The sequence below is a fragment of the Amblyomma americanum genome, chromosome 6 (genome assembly GCF_052857255.1).
Source record: "Amblyomma americanum isolate KBUSLIRL-KWMA chromosome 6, ASM5285725v1, whole genome shotgun sequence".
Lineage (NCBI taxonomy): Eukaryota > Metazoa > Arthropoda > Arachnida > Ixodida > Ixodidae > Amblyomma > Amblyomma americanum.
Window position 1 is genome coordinate 76,936,591 of NC_135502.1, and position 19,619 is coordinate 76,956,209.

A 19,619-nucleotide genomic window follows, 5' to 3' on the forward strand; every position below is an offset into this window, starting at 1 on the left:
TCCTAAACTAGTACTCAGTGTTAGTTTAGGTTATAAAGAGCGCACGAACAGAGACAAAGAGCGCTTTCATTCCGATGAGTTTTCTATGCAATACAAAGTGTGCACCTTCATTTGCTTGCGTTGCTCTAAACCGAATGCTCGCCTGCAACAAGTAGAATGTTTACTAGAACAATAGTTCGCGAGAAAAAAATTACAGCACAGAAAAAAATTTGTTTAGTAACTAATTCAGTATAGCGAATTTTCTCAGAAGATTCGTTATATCGAACACCCGCACCCTCCCTACCTGGCAGACCACGTTTCTTTTTTTTTTCTCACTGATGCAAGGAAGCGTTGTAGGTTCGTGTGCCAGTCACACTACAATACTAGTGGCGTACGACCTAGTGAGTAACGCACGCTCCAAGGGAAACAATAACACGCTTCGCTCTCATAAGGAGCACAGAACAGGTCGTTTCAGAGGCGCTTTCATGCATTCCTTGCACCAGTTGGTTAAATCACGCGACCGCCAGGAATAGCAGCCGAAGAAAGGCGCGGGAGACCGCAAGAAAGCGGCCGCCTCGAGCACAGATAGAAAGAACAAATTTTGATGACGTAACGCATGACAACAAGCAAGCAAGTACAAGCCGAAACGCAACCAAAACCGGCGGTTGTAGTGCACCCTCGTCTGCTCCGCCGGCGGAGAGAAAACAGAACGAATGTTACGCGCCCCTTGCGGCTGTCTTCTCGTTCCGACTGCGGGAGCGCGAGCACACTCCGGGCACCGAGGAGAGGCGACGTTTCGGATGCATGTTCAGCAACCAGAAGAAGGGGGGCGGTGTCACGCTTGAGATGAACGACCTTGTTTCAGCGACAGAAAAAGCACGCCCCCGACCGCCTCTTCCCCCCTACTCCGTTGTGGATGCACGTTTCCGTCTTTCTGCATCACAGACCACAATGGCTTGCTTAACTTCGCGTGCATGCGAAAGAAACAAAAAAAAATAAAGGAGAAATTTAAAGAGTGCGGCTCTGCTCCCTTGAAGAACACGGCCGGACGAGCTACGGACTAGTTCGGGGCACTGCATTACACGCGTGCGTTGTGTCGAGCGTGGCATTTTTAAATTTATATTCTTCCCCCCCCCCCCCCCCCCCCCCCACGAACACAGACAGAAATTGAGTAGGTACAGCTGGCCGCAAAGACAAATGAAAGTGTACGAGTCTACGTAGTGCAGTTATTGCGAAGGTCACCGAAAGAACTCACTGTCCGTTACCCGACGTGTGTAGTTTTCTACAAGACGAGACCATAATGCGGCCTTTCTGGACGTTTCCTCCCAGAAGATTTTTGTCCCGGGGCAAACCCAGTTATCAGGCCTCATAATGAGAGAACTGGTCCTCCCCATTTTTTGGGCACCCCAGTGAGAATTATATTTCTCGTTTTATTCATGCTGAACTCCTAGTCTCGCATGATTATGGAGCACCTGCAAGTGCGAACAATATGAGAATCAGGTGTAGGAAAGTAACTCCAATTCAGAGCTTTAAACTGCTTCTCTACTTAAACCTGTCGTGTGACTCTGAACGTGCGTTAAATTCGGGCATGCATACTAGGGTGTAAAGTGTAGGTCAAGTCCGGAGTAAACGGCACACTGTTCTGCGATCAGAGTGCGCAGAAGCAGGAACTTGCAAGATTTTAGGTGTAACTCAGCTTGTTTGTCAACGTTTCTGAGCCACGTTTGCGCATCAGCGCATTGCTCACAGGAATTTCCAATGCCCTGTGCGCTAGCAATATTAGATCACTACGCGCTGTTCCGCTTACTTTTCACTTAACCGGCGCTTCCGACGTGAAATTTTTTGTCTTACCTATAATAAAAATCTACCAGGTTATTATAATCATTACCGAATGTATATAGGAACTTTCTTTATACCAAACGCCATTCGTGTTTAATTTTTACGCAGCAATAAGTTGTGAATGCGTAGCTCCCGTACATAAAACCGGTATACGTCTCGGCTAGTACGTCTCCGGTATGCTAAAGCTCCCTAATTTGTTTTCTGAAAATGTCGGCAACAGCGGCCTAAAGCTGCGTGTATGATAAAAAAATAAAGGAAATTTCACAACGAGGCTGCCCGGCCGTTGGGTGATGAGCAGGCGAGGACGAAACAGGGTTGGTCTGCTCATGTGCTAACATTATTTGCAACTATTCAGAGAGCAATGATGATGGCTTTCTACCTTTACCCGATCTGACAGCGCTTGAGCACAGATTTGCCGGAACCGCAGTCCCACGGCTTTTTGAGTCGGTTTTCTCACGGCGCACTTTGCTCAGCCAGTACTGTCGTCGGCTCTGAAGGCGAACGAACACGAAACGCTGAACTCGCATGCTAGAACCTTGAAAGTGGACGCTGTATCACCACGTTCCCTGCTTTAAAATTTGGTTGCTCCGCAATTAGAGAAGCGTGAACTGCAGTGAAGCCGGGCATAACAATCGCGGAGAATGTCACACACAGGGTCACTGAGATTTCGAAACATGAACTGCAGACGTTTTTTTTTTTTGTCGAGGTTAAAGAGATTTTCAGCGAACTTTAATAGCTAAGCTGGATTAACTGAAATGGTAATAAGCTGGGATGTGTGGGCAGCTACTGTAGCAACCAGAGGAACATCGTTCTCCTGGTGCTTAAAAACTAACAAATGGGAAAAAAAGATTTCGAATATTAGCTAACAGGAACCGCCTCCTCGTTAACTTCTATGCATTCCTTTTCCGAATTCACATCTAAATGGGAGAACGAACGTAGAAGACGCTGCACAGCTGGTGGAGCACACTTCTGAACCTAGAAAGTGTCCACAGGAATGCAAAAATGAGTATCAGTAAACCTCAGGTCAACGCGCAACGCGCAGAAAGAGAGAACAGACCGCGAGACCGCATCTGCCCTTGCAGACATTTAGGGACGGATCGAACCAGCGTCTCTTTGAGAAAACAAAGCCAAGCTGCCATCTTCGATTAAAATTTTTTTCCCCTACCTTGCAAAAGAAGGCGCTCACTCGGAGCGACTTCGTAAAGCTCACGCATTTATGTGTGCCTTGCTGTCACCAGGGCATCCCTAATCCTCGCGCTGTGAACGCCATTTCAGATCTTTGCATGCTGTGATTTGCGCAATAATGATCGAACTCAGGCTGTTGCAAAATGAAAGGCTCCGGCTCTTTCAGTGCGTGGGAACTGAAAGGTGGCATGCTTCTCACAAGCTGCTTTAGCAGTGAGCGCACTTCCTTAACTACATGTCTGTCGTTGATGGCGGACCAAAACGAAAATTAACTGGCATAATTTCCGGTTTTCTAAGTAATCATGTCAGAAACATATTTATAAACAGGTAAAAGGAAGCTACACCAGCTTGAAACCTGTCTATTTCCGTAAATTACAGCTGTTACTCTGAGCTCTGCAGTTGTTAATATTGCAAGAAAACATGAAACCATGCGAACTTCCTGGAGCCTCTCCTGCAGCAGTGCCACGAGCTGAAACACCATTCAGGCAGTGTACCAGGACAAGCAGCCATTACAGTTCGTAGTTCTGTTCGTAGCGCAGCGTCCAACAGACCGCGAGAAAAGCGCGGTTTCCACCTACGTCAAGGAAAGAAAACAAGAAAAATTCGCCTAGCGACAAAGAAACACAGAGTGTCGAGTGCGAGGCAGATGGTGCGATACGAGCTTTGTGCGGGTAGCGTGAAAAGCAGTAAGAAAAAATAAAAAAAAGAACGTCTCTAGCGTCCCTCTCGGTTGCGGGTCAAGCGTTCAAGTAGGCGACAAAAAAAATCAAATAATCATTTAGGTAAACAAAAAGAGCGAGGAGAAGAGCCATTTGTTACGCTTGAGAGTATACTTAAGCGGAGGCAAACGCCTTGGCGTACCGGTAAACTACGCTTCAAAGTCCCAGATGCTTCCAAATGGTGTCTGCTTCAGCAGACACCATTTGGAAACATGCTACCGAAATTTTCCGCGTTCTTGATTTCAGGAAACTCGCTATCTAGGCTTTTATTTTACGAAAGCCGTCTGTCTACACCCACAGCTCTATAGATACATCGGCGATGAAGACAGGAGTTCGAAGATGAAAGGAAAGGGGGGGGGAAGGGGGGGGGGGGGGGGGGCATCAATCGCAGATTTCCATATGACGCCGAGCTCGCCATCAGCATTTCATCCGTAGTGTCTGCTCTTTGGAGCCCAACGTTTCAATGCTAAAATCACTTTATTAGGTAACCCTGAGCGCGATGCATGCTCAATGTGGCGGATGAAGGTCAGTTGCCTGATGACTCTCTACCACGGTGGAATAATCTCCCCACGGATGCCGCATTCCACTGCAACTCACTTCATTTCAACATTCGTTTCGTGTGTGCTACCTTCCACCACGGAAAAACTCGCAGACCCTTAAAGATCCGTAGTCAGTGAAAGGCTACATTTGTCTAGGCAGCACGCTACACGGTAACTCAGTGAGCATCGTGCAAAACTTTCGATTAACAGCAAACGTGGCACGAACTGCACCTTAACTTCCAACCTTTCCGCGCAACTGACCGCGTGTATCGTTTTATCGGTCCCACGACAGCGGAACGTTTAACAGGCCCCGAGATAACGTTTAGCAGCGCATGCGCACAACAAGGCAGCCAGAACTATGAAGTCACGTGAACACGCTAAGAACCCGGACACAGATAGCAGCGCGTCCGGAGGAGGCTACGTCGAAAAAATCTGAACCGCCGCCCCCTTCAGTTCAGTGGGCGGCTGTCAGTGGTGGCTTCGGTGTGGGTGTAGTGCAGAATGGTGCGAGGTTAAACGCTGCGACGTGAGAACGAATGCCCGCTCCCCTGGCTATTACGAGTGCGCAAGGTGAGTCCCTCTAATTAGAGTTGGTCGCTGCTACTGCAGCCTGCCGCTGTCAAGTTTGTCATGTAATAAAGCGCGTAGAATGGCCACCCGGATGAAATTCTTTGCAGAGTGCGAATCACAAATATTGAGGGCATCGCATAATTAGCCTGACTGCAAAACTATGGCCTATGCGAATAGCACAGGTGCGGCCAAAGAAATTCGGAGTACGCAATTCGAAGGAGTTTGAAGTTTCCTCATTCCTTCCGTAGGAAAAATATGAAGGCTTCTTGGGCTTACACGAGAGTGCGATACCCCCATTTGCTAAATTACGTTAAGTGCCTCCTAATTTTTGATAAGGCGTGGGAGGTGTTTGATCCCACTAGCGTTCTCCGTGTTCTGCGACTCTAGGGGCTGGGCAAAGCCAGGAAACTTAACACGCTTTGGGAAGCTGATTCGAAGCAGGCATTTAAGCAGGTTTGTTGACGATGCACCGGTTTGCAAAACAAGCCGTACAGGGCTTATAAGTTCCCAATTTCAGCTTTCACTACTTGGACTGTGAACAGAGCATACGCTATGGGGTGTCACATTTGCCAGCAAAAATACAAGGTCATAACTCGGACAGTACAGGATCTAGAGTGCCTGCGTGGCTGCATCATTAACCCATTGATTTTTGTCGAAGCGTGCAAAATCCTTGTTCAGCATAAACAGAGCAATTACGAGTTATACTGTAGTCATTTCTGACAACCGCGCGTCGTGAGGCGACTGCATGAGAAAATCGGCACTGCCGCCCTTTCAATTCACTGGTCCGTGAAGGCTCGCATCTAGATACGTAGTAAGGAAGAAATTATCTCGGCAGTGAGTGCAGATTTAGATGAAGCGAGCGGAGTTTAAAAGCAAGCTAAGCTGATGGTCGTTCCACTGAAATTTTCATTTTCTCGTCGATAGCCTGAATTTTTGTGGAAGATTTTTGACGACATAGCACAATTAAGAGCACGCTTCACGTCAGTTTTCCTAGTAAAAACTTCCGAATGCGTCTAAAATATTCTGGTGTTGTGAATCTGCGCAACATAAAAAATTCCATAATGCTGTGATTAAGTTTTCGTAATTTTTCACCAAAAAATTAGCATCTCTATCGAAATCCTGGAACAGTCGTTAGATGCATGCCTTCTTTTTTCAGCACTTCACGTTTCAAAGCGTTGCAGAGGTTGCCAGTAAGATCGTTTCTCGGTTCTCTTGCATATACATAAACCGGACTTGTACCCTAATTGTATTCTTATCGGTTATACACGTCTTGTGTGCCATTTCCTGGCTTTTAATATTGCCTCTTGACACCTTCCCACCGGCATAACTTAGAGCGCCGTCTTTCCTTTCACCATGCTCGAAGAAGATACTATCGCTCTTTTCTGCTTTCGTAGTAATTACACGTATTTAATTAGCGGAGTACAACACCGCCTTTAATTAGCCTTCTATAGCGAAGCTCCTAGGCTGTCAGCGCTGAGACTAACCGGTCTCGCAACGATAGGGAAAGTAATGAGTTGCTGCGACGGTCAAGCGTCAGCCTTTGTTTCACCAGCGTGATGGAACGGCATTATTCCGAGCCGATCCAGTGGCGGCTCGTCCATTTGTCTCGGGCGACCCGCTAATCTCCGACCGCACGGACGCCTCTCGATAGAGCACCAGCTTCGCATCGATTCGTTGGTGGCACTCCCCTTCCTCGTCGCCAATGTGTGAACGAGAACTGGCGCTGATTACCAACGCCCAAAGACGAACAAAATACTCGCCCTCAAATATTTATCGCCTCGCGCGGGCAGCAGCAGCAGCAGCATAGCGCACGACAGGAAAAACACGAGCACTTACTCGAGGAAGTGTGTGCACTGTATACGGGAAGGGTGGTTGCGCGGGCTCATCCGAGTACTTGAGTGGGGAATTCGCCGGGACAGGCCGCTGTCCCGTTATACCGCCGGTGGCTCCAGAGAGTAACCTTGTCTAAAAACGGCACCACACGCGCAACCTCTGCGACCTTCTTTCCAGGTAAAGTTTGTAGGAAGAAGGGCGCAGCAATGACTCTCCGAGTGGGCTTCGCACCCGATGACGCTCCGTTCCCGATCCGATGCGTGGTCGAGGCGCCTACGAAGGCGGCGTTCAACTCTCCGCGTCTATTCAGGCGTGACCGTTTACTTTTTTTTTCTATTCTACCACGCCAGTCGCTCAAATCCTGCTCTGTCGAACCAAGAAGAAATTCTTTTCGTAACTCAGGAAGACATGACAGGCAGTTTTCCTGCGAGATTCCTTTCGGTTTTCCTTCCTAATTTTTATATTTCCGCAGTGTAAGGGGTCGAAAAGCCATGTCACTGAGCGCCGGCGGCAGATTCGAGGGTGCGGAACTGATTCCGCCTGTCGTGCAGGAACATCCCCGCGCGTTGCTCAGCGGCGGGGAAAAAAAAAACGCTACTAAAACTTGTTGCGTCGCGCCGCCGCCGCCGTGTCCTGCAGAGAACGGGCACGCTCAGCGCGGTGTGGTTCCGCGTGCTCGCCTGAAAGTGACAGTCAACGACCTGCCGGCGTCCGCGCGCTCAAACAAGCGTGCCGCTTTCGGAACTCCCGCCGCGTCCTCTACTACTATACGCGCGCAAAACAGAGCCGTTGAAACGGTTCACCGGGTTTGTAGATCGCCTGCCCCCGGCGGGGGGATACGCGTCTATTGAAAGCGACTCCTTTCAAATCCGCCGCAGCGGGTAATTGGCTGTATTTAGAGGTTACCGGTGGCTGCCAGTCTGTGCTCACACACACACATATTGTCACGCTCTGTCCGCATAGCTAGGAACGAAAATGTGTAAGAAAAAAAAGAAAGGAAGCCGAGCATGGGTGAGTGCGTGGGCGGTGCCTCTGCTTTGGTGTATGGATGCTCACGTACCCGCAAGTGCGTACTTGTATGTGTTGTCGATGCTGGTCGGCGTCTGTCGTTTGATGCGGTGATGGCTGCGGAGCTGTGCGCGCCGATGGGCCACGCGTGTCGCTCATGACGATTCGTCCCAGGACTGCTGTTGCCCGGCCACTGGTTGCACGATGAACCTCCGAGCATTATGTTTGACCACGATTGTCCACGCTGCCTCCCTAGCCAGGGGTTACACCATCAACATCACCATCAACGCAGTTGACAGCACGCCGAGTGAGTACGAGCATCCTAGTCTCATCCGCTGGGGTTTAAGTAGCTGAGATATAAAGCTATAGCTTTTGTCGCTAATACCGGAGGCGTAGCCCGGAGTAGGGTCTGCGATGTCACAGAATCAAGGTTCAGGGTCAGTGAAAGATCGACACGGAGAACAGTCGCTTCCTCCTTTGAGCTAAAACTGTCTATCACGTCACTGCTCGCAGAAGTTTGCAGCAACGAATGTGTCCATTACTATGATCATAAACAAATTCTGCGAGATGATGCATATTTGCAGCGATGATATCGCGAGCGCAGGGAAAAGTTGGCGCATTCCAAGTAGATCATTTTGCCTGGTTGAGTCACCGGGGCAGGCATTGCCCTGCTTTAGAAAAACGGGGCCGACCAAAAAAATAGGCTTGCTTCGGACAGTGATTACAGCGCTAGAAGAAACGCTAATAGCACTGCCCAGTTATCAAGGATGTATTTTGTGCTAATTTGCCTAGCTTCGTGTAAGTGAAGTGCGCTCAAGAATTTCTTGCAAGTGCTCACGCTAACCAAAAAAAAAAAGGTTGTTCGGACTTGATTCAAGAAGGCGGTCTGAATATTTTATTCCATGAAGTTTTGTGGGCATGCCTTATTAATTTATTTGACCAGATTACGCTCTCCATTACTGGTTTTAGACGGCTGCGTGTGGACGAGCGAATGAAGAGGTTAGATGCGGTATGCCTCGTCAAAAATTCGAAAGATAGCGGGGAAAACTGCGCTTTATCGTGCACAGTGACCCTCACGGCTGACCGCTGTGGTGTGCGTTCACGTGGCGACGTTTCTTTTACTCTTTCCAGGGTACATAGACTCTTATAACTCAGCGCCATTCGCCTATCGCCCCATGCTGTCCATCTGGCGGCCAAAGCCTCCTCCGCGGCCATACCACCACCATCGATCGTATCATCGCCCAAGGACCCCTTACTCCTACAACTCGTACCGGCCTCGGCCAAAGACTCGTTACTATTACAAGCCACGCTACCCGTCGCCGCCGCTTCGGTCGATACCGCGACCGTATCGGAGGCCCTACGGGCCGCCAGCATACAGGTGGGTCCTCCTCCAGCTTGTGAAGTGAAAATGAAACGAGGAACACTGAACTCTTTCCCCTCTTTTTTGTTGCTTGACACGGGCGTCTCGCTTCGCCTCAGCCTAATCACCGTGTTCGCAATAATGAACGACGTCCCTCTTTTAAAGAATGTCCACTCCGCACAATTTCTTTTACTAAAGCTATTCCGTATTTCTTTCTGAGTAGATGTTCATCGGGTTGCAATAGACGATATTGCTTAGAAAATTCTATTTAAAAATTTTTATGCCGCACGATTCAAATTATTGACGTTCACTTTGAAAAGGAGTCCGTATCACCGATTTGATGTGTATGTTGGCATAGCCTGGTATCTGGGATCCACGCTTACACTTGTGTAGACGCATCGCAGCATATTCTTGGTAAATCGGCCACAAATAGCCGCACTAGAATTTACTTTTGGCCTTTCTAGTTCATAAAGGCTCTCTCCAGTGGAAGTGGCTTCTTTATCATTAGAATGCTGTAACCTGCCAACACTATCCAACATCACCACGTCCCCAGTGTCCCTTTAAATAGCTTTTTCACAAGGCACCATTAATTCAACGTGAGTCAATATGCCTCTCACATTTCAGCGTTCGTGCCAGACGCATCTGAACGAAATATTCATACTTGATAGTCGACTGCATTCTACTAGCGCACGAAAAGTGGCCCGCGAATTTTGTGTAATGCTTGTGTGTTGGTACTCTGGCAATGAAAAGACAAAAACACGTGTTCTTGTACAGCTTCCTAAAAATAAAACGTAAAAGCTTTATCGAATGTGATTTAGAATTCACTGCAAGGTTAAGGGATCTCTATAAAAAGTCTCCAACTGAAACTTAACCTTTGTGTCTTTATGAAAAGCAGTGACAGACAGGTACGAACTTTCCAACTGAATTATAAGAGAATGTGCCCTGAAATGGGTCAGTGCGAGCACCTTTTTTTTTAAGTGAATACTCTCGTTTTGAAACTGCTTTCTACTTCGGTGACTGGCTAGGTTCAAATGAGAAGCAGGTTTTCATGATTTTTTTTCCCAATTCAGGAATGCTCTCTGAAACCATTTAACTCGCGCATACTTTCGGTGCTCTCGGTCTTCAACCAATCCTACCATCATACCGTTATTCGGAAATACTAAAGCTTCCCTGAAGAAACTCGAAGCTCTTAGGGGGAACGGATACCTTCCGATTCTCGCTGTATAAGCAAGTTTTTTCCCGCTCCATAGCTCTTCGCTCGACGCATCACCGCTTCGGGTAAGCGTCGTTTCCTCGGCGCCTAGCGGGATTGAGGTCTGCCTGTGAAATCGTGCGTGCGATGAATTCTCCATCCGTGTTCTGCACGCGTGCTCTTGACACGGCGCAGGCCACCGTACGAGACCCCACCCTTCGCTGCGAAGCCGGCTCCCCACCTGGAAGCAGCGGCGGCTGCCCATCCGAGACCAGCCCCGGAGTCATCCCCGCCGGGAGCTGCCCCGCTGACGCATGGCGTCGTCGAGACGACCGACGTCGCCGCCGAGAGCGGTGGCGGCGCTGCGTCGGCGTCCTCCCGGCCCGCCTCCTCCTACCAGCCGGCGGCATCTTCGGGCGGCCTCACCAAGTTCCTGCGGCGGCCGCCCTTCGGTCGCCCCGGAAGAACGGGCAGCGGCGCGGACGCCTGCTTCGGCGGCTCCCGGTGCACGTTCTTCCTGCACTGCTGGATGGCCGGCGGGTCGCTGGGCTCGTCCTGCGGGCCGCTGCTCTCGTGCTGCATCACGCCGTCGGACGCGGTCATCAAGCCGCGCTACTACGGCCCCGTCAAGAACGACCCCTGTAAGAGGAGGCCGCGCTGCCGACCACGAGCTCGTGAAGACTGAATAGATAGATAACCGAGGACATCGCAGCGGCTGTCGAAAGCAAAAATCGAAGGGTATAAGTAAAGGGTGATTGGTCGAGGAGTTGGTTCGTCGTGAGGAAACTTGTAGAGCTTGCAGACACGTACAGGACGAAGTAGATAGCACTGGATAGACACCACGGGCGCATTTGAAAGTTGGCGCTGGTGGAGTGAACTTCTTTCTGTCCGTGTCTTCAAGCTCTACAAGTTACGTCATAAAGGGTACGAGGTTGGGATAATACGAAAGTAGAGGACCATGGATTAGATGGCATTTCAGATAAGTCGAGGGTCAAGTGCGCACGCATACCCACGAGCGATAACCGAGGATCTAGTATAGAGTTCAGCGTGCATGTAAAGGCAACATTAGGGTAGTCGCAGAAGACAGATTTGAGTGAACAGGTGAAATTATGGTTGAAGATTTTCACTTATGAAGGCCTGCTTCGCCTGGCGCGAAACATGGGCGAGTAAAGAGAGATAGTAGGAACCTTTTTTTTTTTTTTGCAGGAAACTACACTAAGACTTAACACTACTGATGATGATGGTAGTGGTCAGAATGAATGCAGTCTGTGGTTATAAAACTGCTATGGTAACTATGGATTCCGCTTTCCCCCTGCACCGCTAGGAAGCGTAGAAGGTAGATACGACGCGTGCATGTCTGAGAGCATTGGAACTGGGTGACTGTGGCTGTGAGTTAGATGTCAAGTAGGATCATTTTCGAGGTTCCAAGGAAGTGTAATTTAGTGTAATTTGCCTGCTAGCGACGTATAACACAACGCCACCGCACCTCCGTCCGATACCTTTCCATGGCTAGAGGGTAGCCGTTGGAGTGAAGGGGCTGTTGACAAAGCTGCATGAAACGCAGCGGGCCGTCAAAGTTCGAGCTGGCGATATTTTCAATGGCTGCAACGAATGACAAGGACACCGAAAATGCCTGTGAAAACGTAACTGAATGGAAGACTACTGCGTCAACACCCGTTGTCAGTAAGGACTACCTGGTGTCCGACTACAGGTATCCTCATGACGCTTGAGAGAAATGGTGACTGAGAAGCGTGCCAGGTAGCATGTTCCTATTGAACGATAAGTTTATGACCAGCAAACTTAAATGTGAACGCCGGAAACGCAATGCCACAGTGAGGTTCTGGTTGCTCAGCTTTATGCCGCCTCCCCCCCCCCCCTCCCAGTTTACGCAAAGCGATATTAATCTGTAAAAGGATCCAGTCTACCTTCATCAACAGCCAGACAACGAAGCAACGAAATTGGAGCACAAATTTCGGTCTTTAGCGTCTGAAAGGATTGCTAGAGAGTGGTTAACATTACTCCGCGTTCGCTAAAAGTGCTGATACTGCAGCAGAAATTCAAAAAGACTGATACGAGATGGCACCCGAAAAGTGTCACGTGCTTGTTTTTTTTTGCTAGTGCCCCTTCACGGTGGCTCAGTGTTTAGAGCGCTCGACTGTTGACGGAGATGTTAAGGACTCGTTTCGATGGAGGTGAAATGCAAGGCGCCCGTGCACTGTGTGGTATCAGTGCGCGTTAAATATCCTCAGCTGGCCAAAACTAATCCGGAGCCCTCCACTGCGGCGTCCCGTACAGTTCATGTCGCTTTGGGACGCTAATCTCCATAAACCGAGCCATACCATATACCAAACCATTTTACTGTTGTGGTTTTCGTGTCGGATGTGGATAAGCCTGAGCGCGCTTTCACGCATGTGGTTCGTGCCGCGCGCAGACTGCGGTCGCAGTGGTGGTCGCATCAGCCGGATCGTGGGCGGAAAAGAGGCCGAGTTCGGCCAGTTTCCCTGGCAGGCGTTCATCCAGGTGGCCGGCAGCCGCTGCGGAGGCACGCTCGTCTCTCGACAGCACGTCGTCACCGCCGGGCACTGCGTCGCCAAGTGAGCCTCTGTCAGCTGTTCTTTTCTTTTTCTTTTTCCTTTTTTTTGCTTCCGACACACTCCTTGGCCTCCTGCTCCTTCCCTGTAAACGATGCACTGCAGTTGGAGCAACTGTTCCTGCACCGCAGAGAGTTACGTGCATGTGAAGCTACCACGTTTTTTTAAGGCCGCAGTAGAAGCGGTCTTGCTGTGTACACAGTGGTGCGTAGCAGGGAAGTCACCACAAGTGGAAATTTCAAAGCCATTGTCTGTCCTGTGCCTTGGAATGAAATCGACAAAACGCAAAGGTAAACAAAGGGTTAGATGCGAAGAACCTCGTGGTTGCTACATGGGCATGCGAAGCCTTTTCCCATAGTTTTCACAGTAGCGGCATGTCTAGTGAAACAGTACAGTGAAACAGTACAGATGAATTAGAGGAAATTGCTTAGTTAACTGCGGCTGGTTAGGTAGACGTTATTCACAAATACGCTTAGAGGACATATCGCCTTTGCAAAGTAATCAGGCTGTACGGATTGGGTTTCACTTGGATAGCGGATCCCTTACTGTTTTCATTAAGGTCAAAAGGACTTCAATGGTGAGGACAATGGTTCTCTTACCTTGGAAATTCATAGCTTGAGAGGTACGCGACTCAGGTTCAAACTATGAAGCCAGGTTTCTTTAGGCAAAGGCTGTTTCTGCATGTTCAGATACGTTTTGTTCAGCAGATGATTCCATTGAGGAGAAATAGTGAAGACGCGTGTGCTGTGCGATTTCGGTGCATGTTAAATAACGACTGGTGGTCGAAATTATCCGGAGCCCTTCACTATGGAGTCGCTCATAGCCTGATTCGCCTTGGGACGTTAAACCCCATAAAAGCCAAACTCAAAAAGAATCAATGCAGATAAGCTGGAATAAATTATTCAAAAATTCACGTTAATAAATAGATTCGTATTAAAATTGTTTGAGCGAAATATTCGCCAGATCAGGCGACTTCACTTCAAAAGCGGTTTCCCGTAGCTGTTGTAGCTGCTGCAGAAGAATTGCATTGGATAAATTTATACACTTTGCGTGCCTCGGCAGCAGTGCACTCCTTGAAGTGGATGAGTTCCTTATCGCATTAGCGATTCCCTGATAAGACAATAAAATTAACGGTGGCAAGAGCACCAAGCACGTTGCGCTACGTAGGCGGCTGTCTCGGCCAATGGAAGAACTGTTCAGTTTATTGTACAGCTTAAATGATTTCAGTGCTTTAGTACTAGAGGGACAACTAGCTTTCAATCTGAAGACTGTTATTGCTGCATCAGGCCTCCGACGATAGTGATGGACATGATACTCCGTATGATGTGATTGAGAGAACGCTCAAAATTGTTTGAAGTTTTATTATTGAAACACGAGTAACTGCAACTCTATTTCTAGCATTTCTGGCAATAACACTTCAGCTAATGCTAGTAGTCGTTAATACAATCTGTGCACTCGTGAAACACGTGCTACGGGCCAGATTTTAGGACTCTTCTTACCTTACACGGCCTCCCGCAGGTGAGGAGCCCTCCACACTGCTCTGAAGTAAGGAGGCATTGAAGGGAGGAATCTAATTTCAGATGCGTCAATGGCTGTTACTTCGCTAAGAAGACGCATGGGAAGCCGCCCAGGCGCGACTGATGCCGAGAAATTGTGCCTGTAAATGGAAATGTATTTGAACGAGCAACTAGCCAACATTGTACTTATTGAGATTAGCGCGTTCACGTGCACTCAATTTGCATTCTATGCGCTTTGTTTCATGGTTTTTGGTAGCTCAGGAGGAAAACATAATCGGTCTGGCAACGTCAAGCTGGCTATGGTACAGCGGCAGGGGGCGGATGGTATTGCGTTTTCTGTCTATTGTGCTCAACAGTAATCGAATTGTGAGCTAACCCTATAGAATCGTCGCAGCTGCCGAAATCGAACTACTGCGCATGACCAAAACCAAAGGTTGTACGGTCAAGCATATGTTCAGGGCAATGAGTGAAATAAGAGGGCAAGAAGGTAACATTGTAACGCCCACTTCAAAAGTTTTCACATGTATAATTAACACAACGTATACGGTATGGAAGTGTCGGCACGGGCTTCATCAGTACCACTGGGAAATGGAGCCTGTCCGCTTAGGTTCGTGTTTGATTAGTGGTATACACAATAGCACGTATGCTTTCTGAAGTATCTTCTCACTGGTTCCTGCTGAAAAAATATTGATGCCGCTCTCGTGACTCGTGACTCTCGTCACTCTTGTGACTCGATAAATGTATGCATTACAAAGACTCGGTTTCTGTAAATGGCTTCCAGACGATGCACCCATGTGCGCAAACGAGTGGAAAGTTCGGCTTCAGCGTGGCTGTCAGCTGTTGTAGGACCACCGTTGCATTTTATCACCAGAGCCATGGACAAGCTCGCCTTGGTCACGTTCGCAGGTACCAGTACAACCCATCGAGCATTCGCGTGACGCTGGGCGACTACGTGCTCAACTCTGATGTGGAGAGCCTCCCGAGCGAGACGTTCGGCGTGCGGCAGATCCGCGTGCACCCGGACTTCCGGTTCACCCCGCAGGCGGACCGCTACGACGTGGCCGTGCTGGTCCTGGACCGGCCGGTCACGTACCGGGCCAACGTGCTGCCCATCTGCCTGCCGCCCAAGGACACCCAATACGTGGCCCGCGTCGCCGAGGCCGCCGGCTGGGGCGCCCTCGAGCCTGGCACGTACACCTTCCCTCGTTCCACGCTCGCACTGCTTTCTCGCGACGTTTTCTTTTACTGCGACATAGCCTTTGAGGGATCTTCGGGGGCGACGGCGGCGAAGCTTCAGCTAAGCTACTGGTTCTCAATGTAAGGCTCATGGGCCCTGTGGGGTCATTGACATTTCATGGTTCCCGAAGCTTTGAACGCTGGACGAGAATAGTTGACGGAGGCCCAGGAACTTTACGGGGATGAATTGAATCAAAACCGCAAATGAGCTGCATTTCGAGGTTGAAATGTAATGAAGTTACTTGGTGCAGTGCTTCTACCAATTTTTTTTCTGGGTCAATAACAGTTTATCCATATCTACAACCAGTTGCATAATCGGTCTTTCCATCAGCCCATTACGCTGCTCCATAGGCCTGGTGCTCACTGATGCTCAAGTGATTGTGGATGTAGATTAGACTCCTATTACCCGCCCCTCTGTTTTCGGGTGAAGTGAGGGATTCTGTTCAGTTTCGTCACGTTCTGCCTTCTTGCTTAGAGCATGGCACAGTAAAGAACTCCCCTGTCATACCCTTTGAAACCTCCCTCCTTTTACGCTAAATGGGTTCCATCTGCTGGCACGGTTTAACGGTCTGAGATAATGGCCGAACTGTTCCAGCGCGTAGTACTCCCGTGGGAGACCAGCGAAGACAGCGCGACGACTCGCGCCCTGTTCCGCAGGTTCCAAGGTCCGGCCGCGTGTCCTGCAGCACGTGCACGTTCCCGTGCTGCCTAACGAGGTGTGCGAGAACTGGCACCGGCGACAGGGCATCAACATCCGGATCCACGACGAAATGCTCTGCGCGGGCTACGAGCGCGGGGGCAAGGACTCCTGCCAGGTGAGCCTTTCTCCCCTTTCCCCCGATCTCCGAAGCCTTCTCGCTTTTCGCGGCTCTCAACGGCATCCTTCTCTGCCGGGCCCAGGCGCAACGCCGGTCGTGAACCAGCGCGTCACGCTCGGCTGGGCGCCAGAAATGAGCGCTCGCTATCGCGCCGCAGCATCGATGAAGGCGTCGAAAGCGCTACCGCGAGAAAGAGCTATCCTTACCACCGTGTCGTGTCGACCCTCCCGCACTGCTGTTCTGCGGGAGCAGTCGTTAACGCTTATGGGGGTCGCCGGGCGTGGGCGACTTGTATAACGGAGGCCCGGCGAACGCTCGGAGTATTCTTTCGCCGTACGAGATTTTCTGCGCGCCCACGAAAGAAAAATGACCGCCCGAGGCGAGAAACGACGCGATGGAAATAACTGCTTGCGAGAAAAGGCACGCGACCCGGTTATATAAGCGCTGTTTCCTTTCTTTTCGCGCAACAAAGGCGCCCGGTGGGAATAACTGGGCTCCAAGGGTCGCTTTCGGCAGCGCGTTCTCCCGGCACACTTGGCGGTATGCGGCGCTCTCGCTGCGGCTCGTGTGATAGCCGCTCTTCGGCTGCCTCTCGGTTGATGGGGTCAGCTGTGCTGCCCAGTGTCTGACGCAGCTATTTGGGTTCTGGCGTCAGATAGTTTTCATTTTTTTTCTTTTGAATGGCTGTGAGTGTCCAGAATGTTGCAGTTATTTTTTTTTTTTGGTGTGTGTGTGGGGGGGGGGGGGGGGGGGGGGGGGCTGGTTTCAGGAAAGAAAGTAAAGCGGACGAACGATAGGTCGGCCAGCGTACGCCAAACTGTATGTCCTCACTCCCATCTACTACCTAACTAGCGGTCACTAGCGTAATAGCCCACACCAGTAGTTTCTGCATAACGGTCATGCGCGAGATGAGTGTGGAACATTTCCTCTGTAGGTGACAGGTAGCTTTGGCGGGACGAGGGTAGAGCGAAAAACTGGCTCCGTTACTTTTTTTTTTAACTCTAAGCAAAATGCTTTCTGTGTCTAATACGAGTGCTATGAAGTCGCGAACGAATAGCACGAAGACTGGAGTTATCTAACATCTTTCTATATGCTTTACGTCAAGCAATACATCAGCATCTCGGCCTTCAATTCAGCTATGATCAGGCACTTTTATCTACATTTTGAAAGTATCTGGGGGTGGACTGCTGGTGAGGTAATCCTGACTGGTTGGTAATGCTATGTTCTTACAGAGCTATTACTTGGATCCCGCAGTGCTTCCTAAGGAACTCCAGGTCGGCGAAATTAATCCGGAGACCTCCACTACGCCATACTTTATAAAGCCCATGTACAGCCACGGGACGTTGAGCCCCGCGTGCCAAATAACAAAAGAAGTCCGGTATACTGCACACACGAAATCAATGGTCACTTTCAGTCTGATTTATGTTGTCTTACAAAAAGCACCGCAAACACAATTGAAACTAAACCCACGTCACCAGTCCTAGTTGTTTCTATCTTCGGGCTGTTCAGTGTCCCCCGAATCTAGTCAGAGTTCCGTATAGGTGCAGCGGGAAAGAGCGTACAGTCTTTGTCAAAAGTCTTACGGCCAAAGACTTTTTGCTTCAGCCGCATAACAGCCATTACGGCGCTATTAAACACCGAACTACCTTGAAATGCTAGCAGAAGGTTTCTTCTTGCCGTAGAGAAGCTTCCTGCTTGACTTCTGTTTTGAATGATCCGCTACACGGAGCATTCTAGGAACATACGTTTCGCTGCAGCTGAGTGCTGTGGCCTTACGACTTTTGACCAAGACTGTACATTTTCAACGCGAAAACACAAGCCTGCCGTAAGCCACCGTGTTTTTTGGTCGTACCGCCATTTGCTTGCCCTTCGTGGGGAAAAGCAAGCTGCCTAAACCTAAGCTATCTGCAGCACTAGCAAGTAACCGCGCATTTCCCGCTGGGACCACTCTTCGCAGGGCGATTCTGGCGGCCCGCTGATGCTGAACGACTACGGCGTTTACTACCTTATCGGCATAGTTTCGGCGGGCTACTCCTGCGCCAAGAACTACCAGCCCGGCATCTACCACAGGGTCAGCAGCTCGTCCGATTGGATATCGTCCAACATCTACTGAGAGGACCCCCAGTCAATACCGAAGAAGACACGCGCTGGCTTCTCTGCGGCGGCACGTGTCAGGTCGCGAGCGAAGGCTGCTGCTGTGCGTGCAGCTTCGATGAGGACGACCGACCGGTCTGTGCGTTGCGGAACAGCCACCTGTCTTTCGGCGCGTCGCAAACGTGGAGACGTTGCAGCGGCGCCGGTGCCCGTGTTTTTTTGCGCGAAAACATTCTATGTGCGGCGCTGGTGAGCCGATAGGCGCTTCTGCCCCATCGCGCGTGTGATCTTCGTGGGACTTCCTTGTCCGCGTGCGCGCAGTGTTCGAGGAAAGTTGGCGTTGTTGTTTTCTTTTTAACTGTTTTAAGTGTTTTTCCCCGTTTCTAATGTTGTTCGCATTTTTTAGGCTTTAAGCGGCGGATTTATTCAGAGCGTATGTTGCCGTTTCTTTTCCCGCATTTTTTTTTTTTTTACTGAAACGATCCACGAGCTCCCGTGTTCAAAGCCGCTTTTCCTCGGCACAACGATGTGTAAAGGTCACTCTTCCAGGATACGGCGCCCCCTCCTTTTTAGCCCCGAAATTTCCCAGCGCGCCCAGAAATCGAGACGCTGTTTCAATTGCTGGCCAAGCAGCGTCCTCGCATCGCTCCCGCCACTCGACCGTCTTTGGAAAAGAAGGAAGAGTGGGCGATTTTACACGAACGTTGCATGCTTTTCATGCATTTGTGAAATAAAACGTTTAGATACCAGCGCGTTCTTGTCACGTCTTTTTACAGTGCACAACGTCGTGTTTTGGATATGACTGAAATTAATGCAGAGTTTTAGGGAGAAGGAACACACTTATCCCCCTTATCCTCTCACACGAGGTGTGAGAGGATAAGGGGGACTCCTAGTCCAGGGTCCAGTTGGCAGAGGTTCCAGTGCGGTGGGCCATCCGTCCTGCTGGACGGCCTCTCATTCCTCGGTGCAGGGGTGAGGGAGCGGAGGCAAAGTAGTGACCCTGGTAGGCACACACCACTCTGCCACGTGTCGTGTGCATGCCACGTCCACGGCACACCCAGACGTTGGTGTCGGAGTTTCGCAGCGGAATCTTTATCTTGGGAGCTCCGTTACACAGATGTTTGCATGCTGACAGGATA

General features: G+C 49.9%; 1 protein-coding gene across 2 annotated transcripts in view; it reads left to right on the forward strand.

Annotated features, from left to right (window-relative positions):
• Window positions 1-19,224, forward strand: part of LOC144093741 (brain-specific serine protease 4-like) — a 43,143-nt gene extending 23,919 nt beyond the window's left edge. Inside the window, exons 1-8 of one of the 2 annotated variants that reach the window (XM_077627420.1) lie at window positions 4,653-4,831; window positions 7,847-7,979; window positions 8,804-9,050; window positions 10,420-10,865; window positions 12,656-12,818; window positions 15,239-15,519; window positions 16,226-16,383; window positions 18,344-19,224. In XM_077627420.1, coding sequence (XP_077483546.1) covers window positions 7,877-7,979; window positions 8,804-9,050; window positions 10,420-10,865; window positions 12,656-12,818; window positions 15,239-15,519; window positions 16,226-16,383; window positions 18,344-18,499 — 1,554 coding nt within the window. In that variant the 5' untranslated portion in view covers window positions 4,653-4,831; window positions 7,847-7,876 and the 3' untranslated portion in view covers window positions 18,500-19,224. Of the gene's footprint in view, window positions 1-4,652; window positions 4,832-7,846; window positions 7,980-8,803; window positions 9,051-10,419; window positions 10,866-12,655; window positions 12,819-15,238; window positions 15,520-16,225; window positions 16,384-18,343 lie in introns of those variants that run through there. The other variant, XM_077627421.1, reaches the window with a different exon arrangement.
• Window positions 19,225-19,619: the final 395 nt, after the last annotated feature.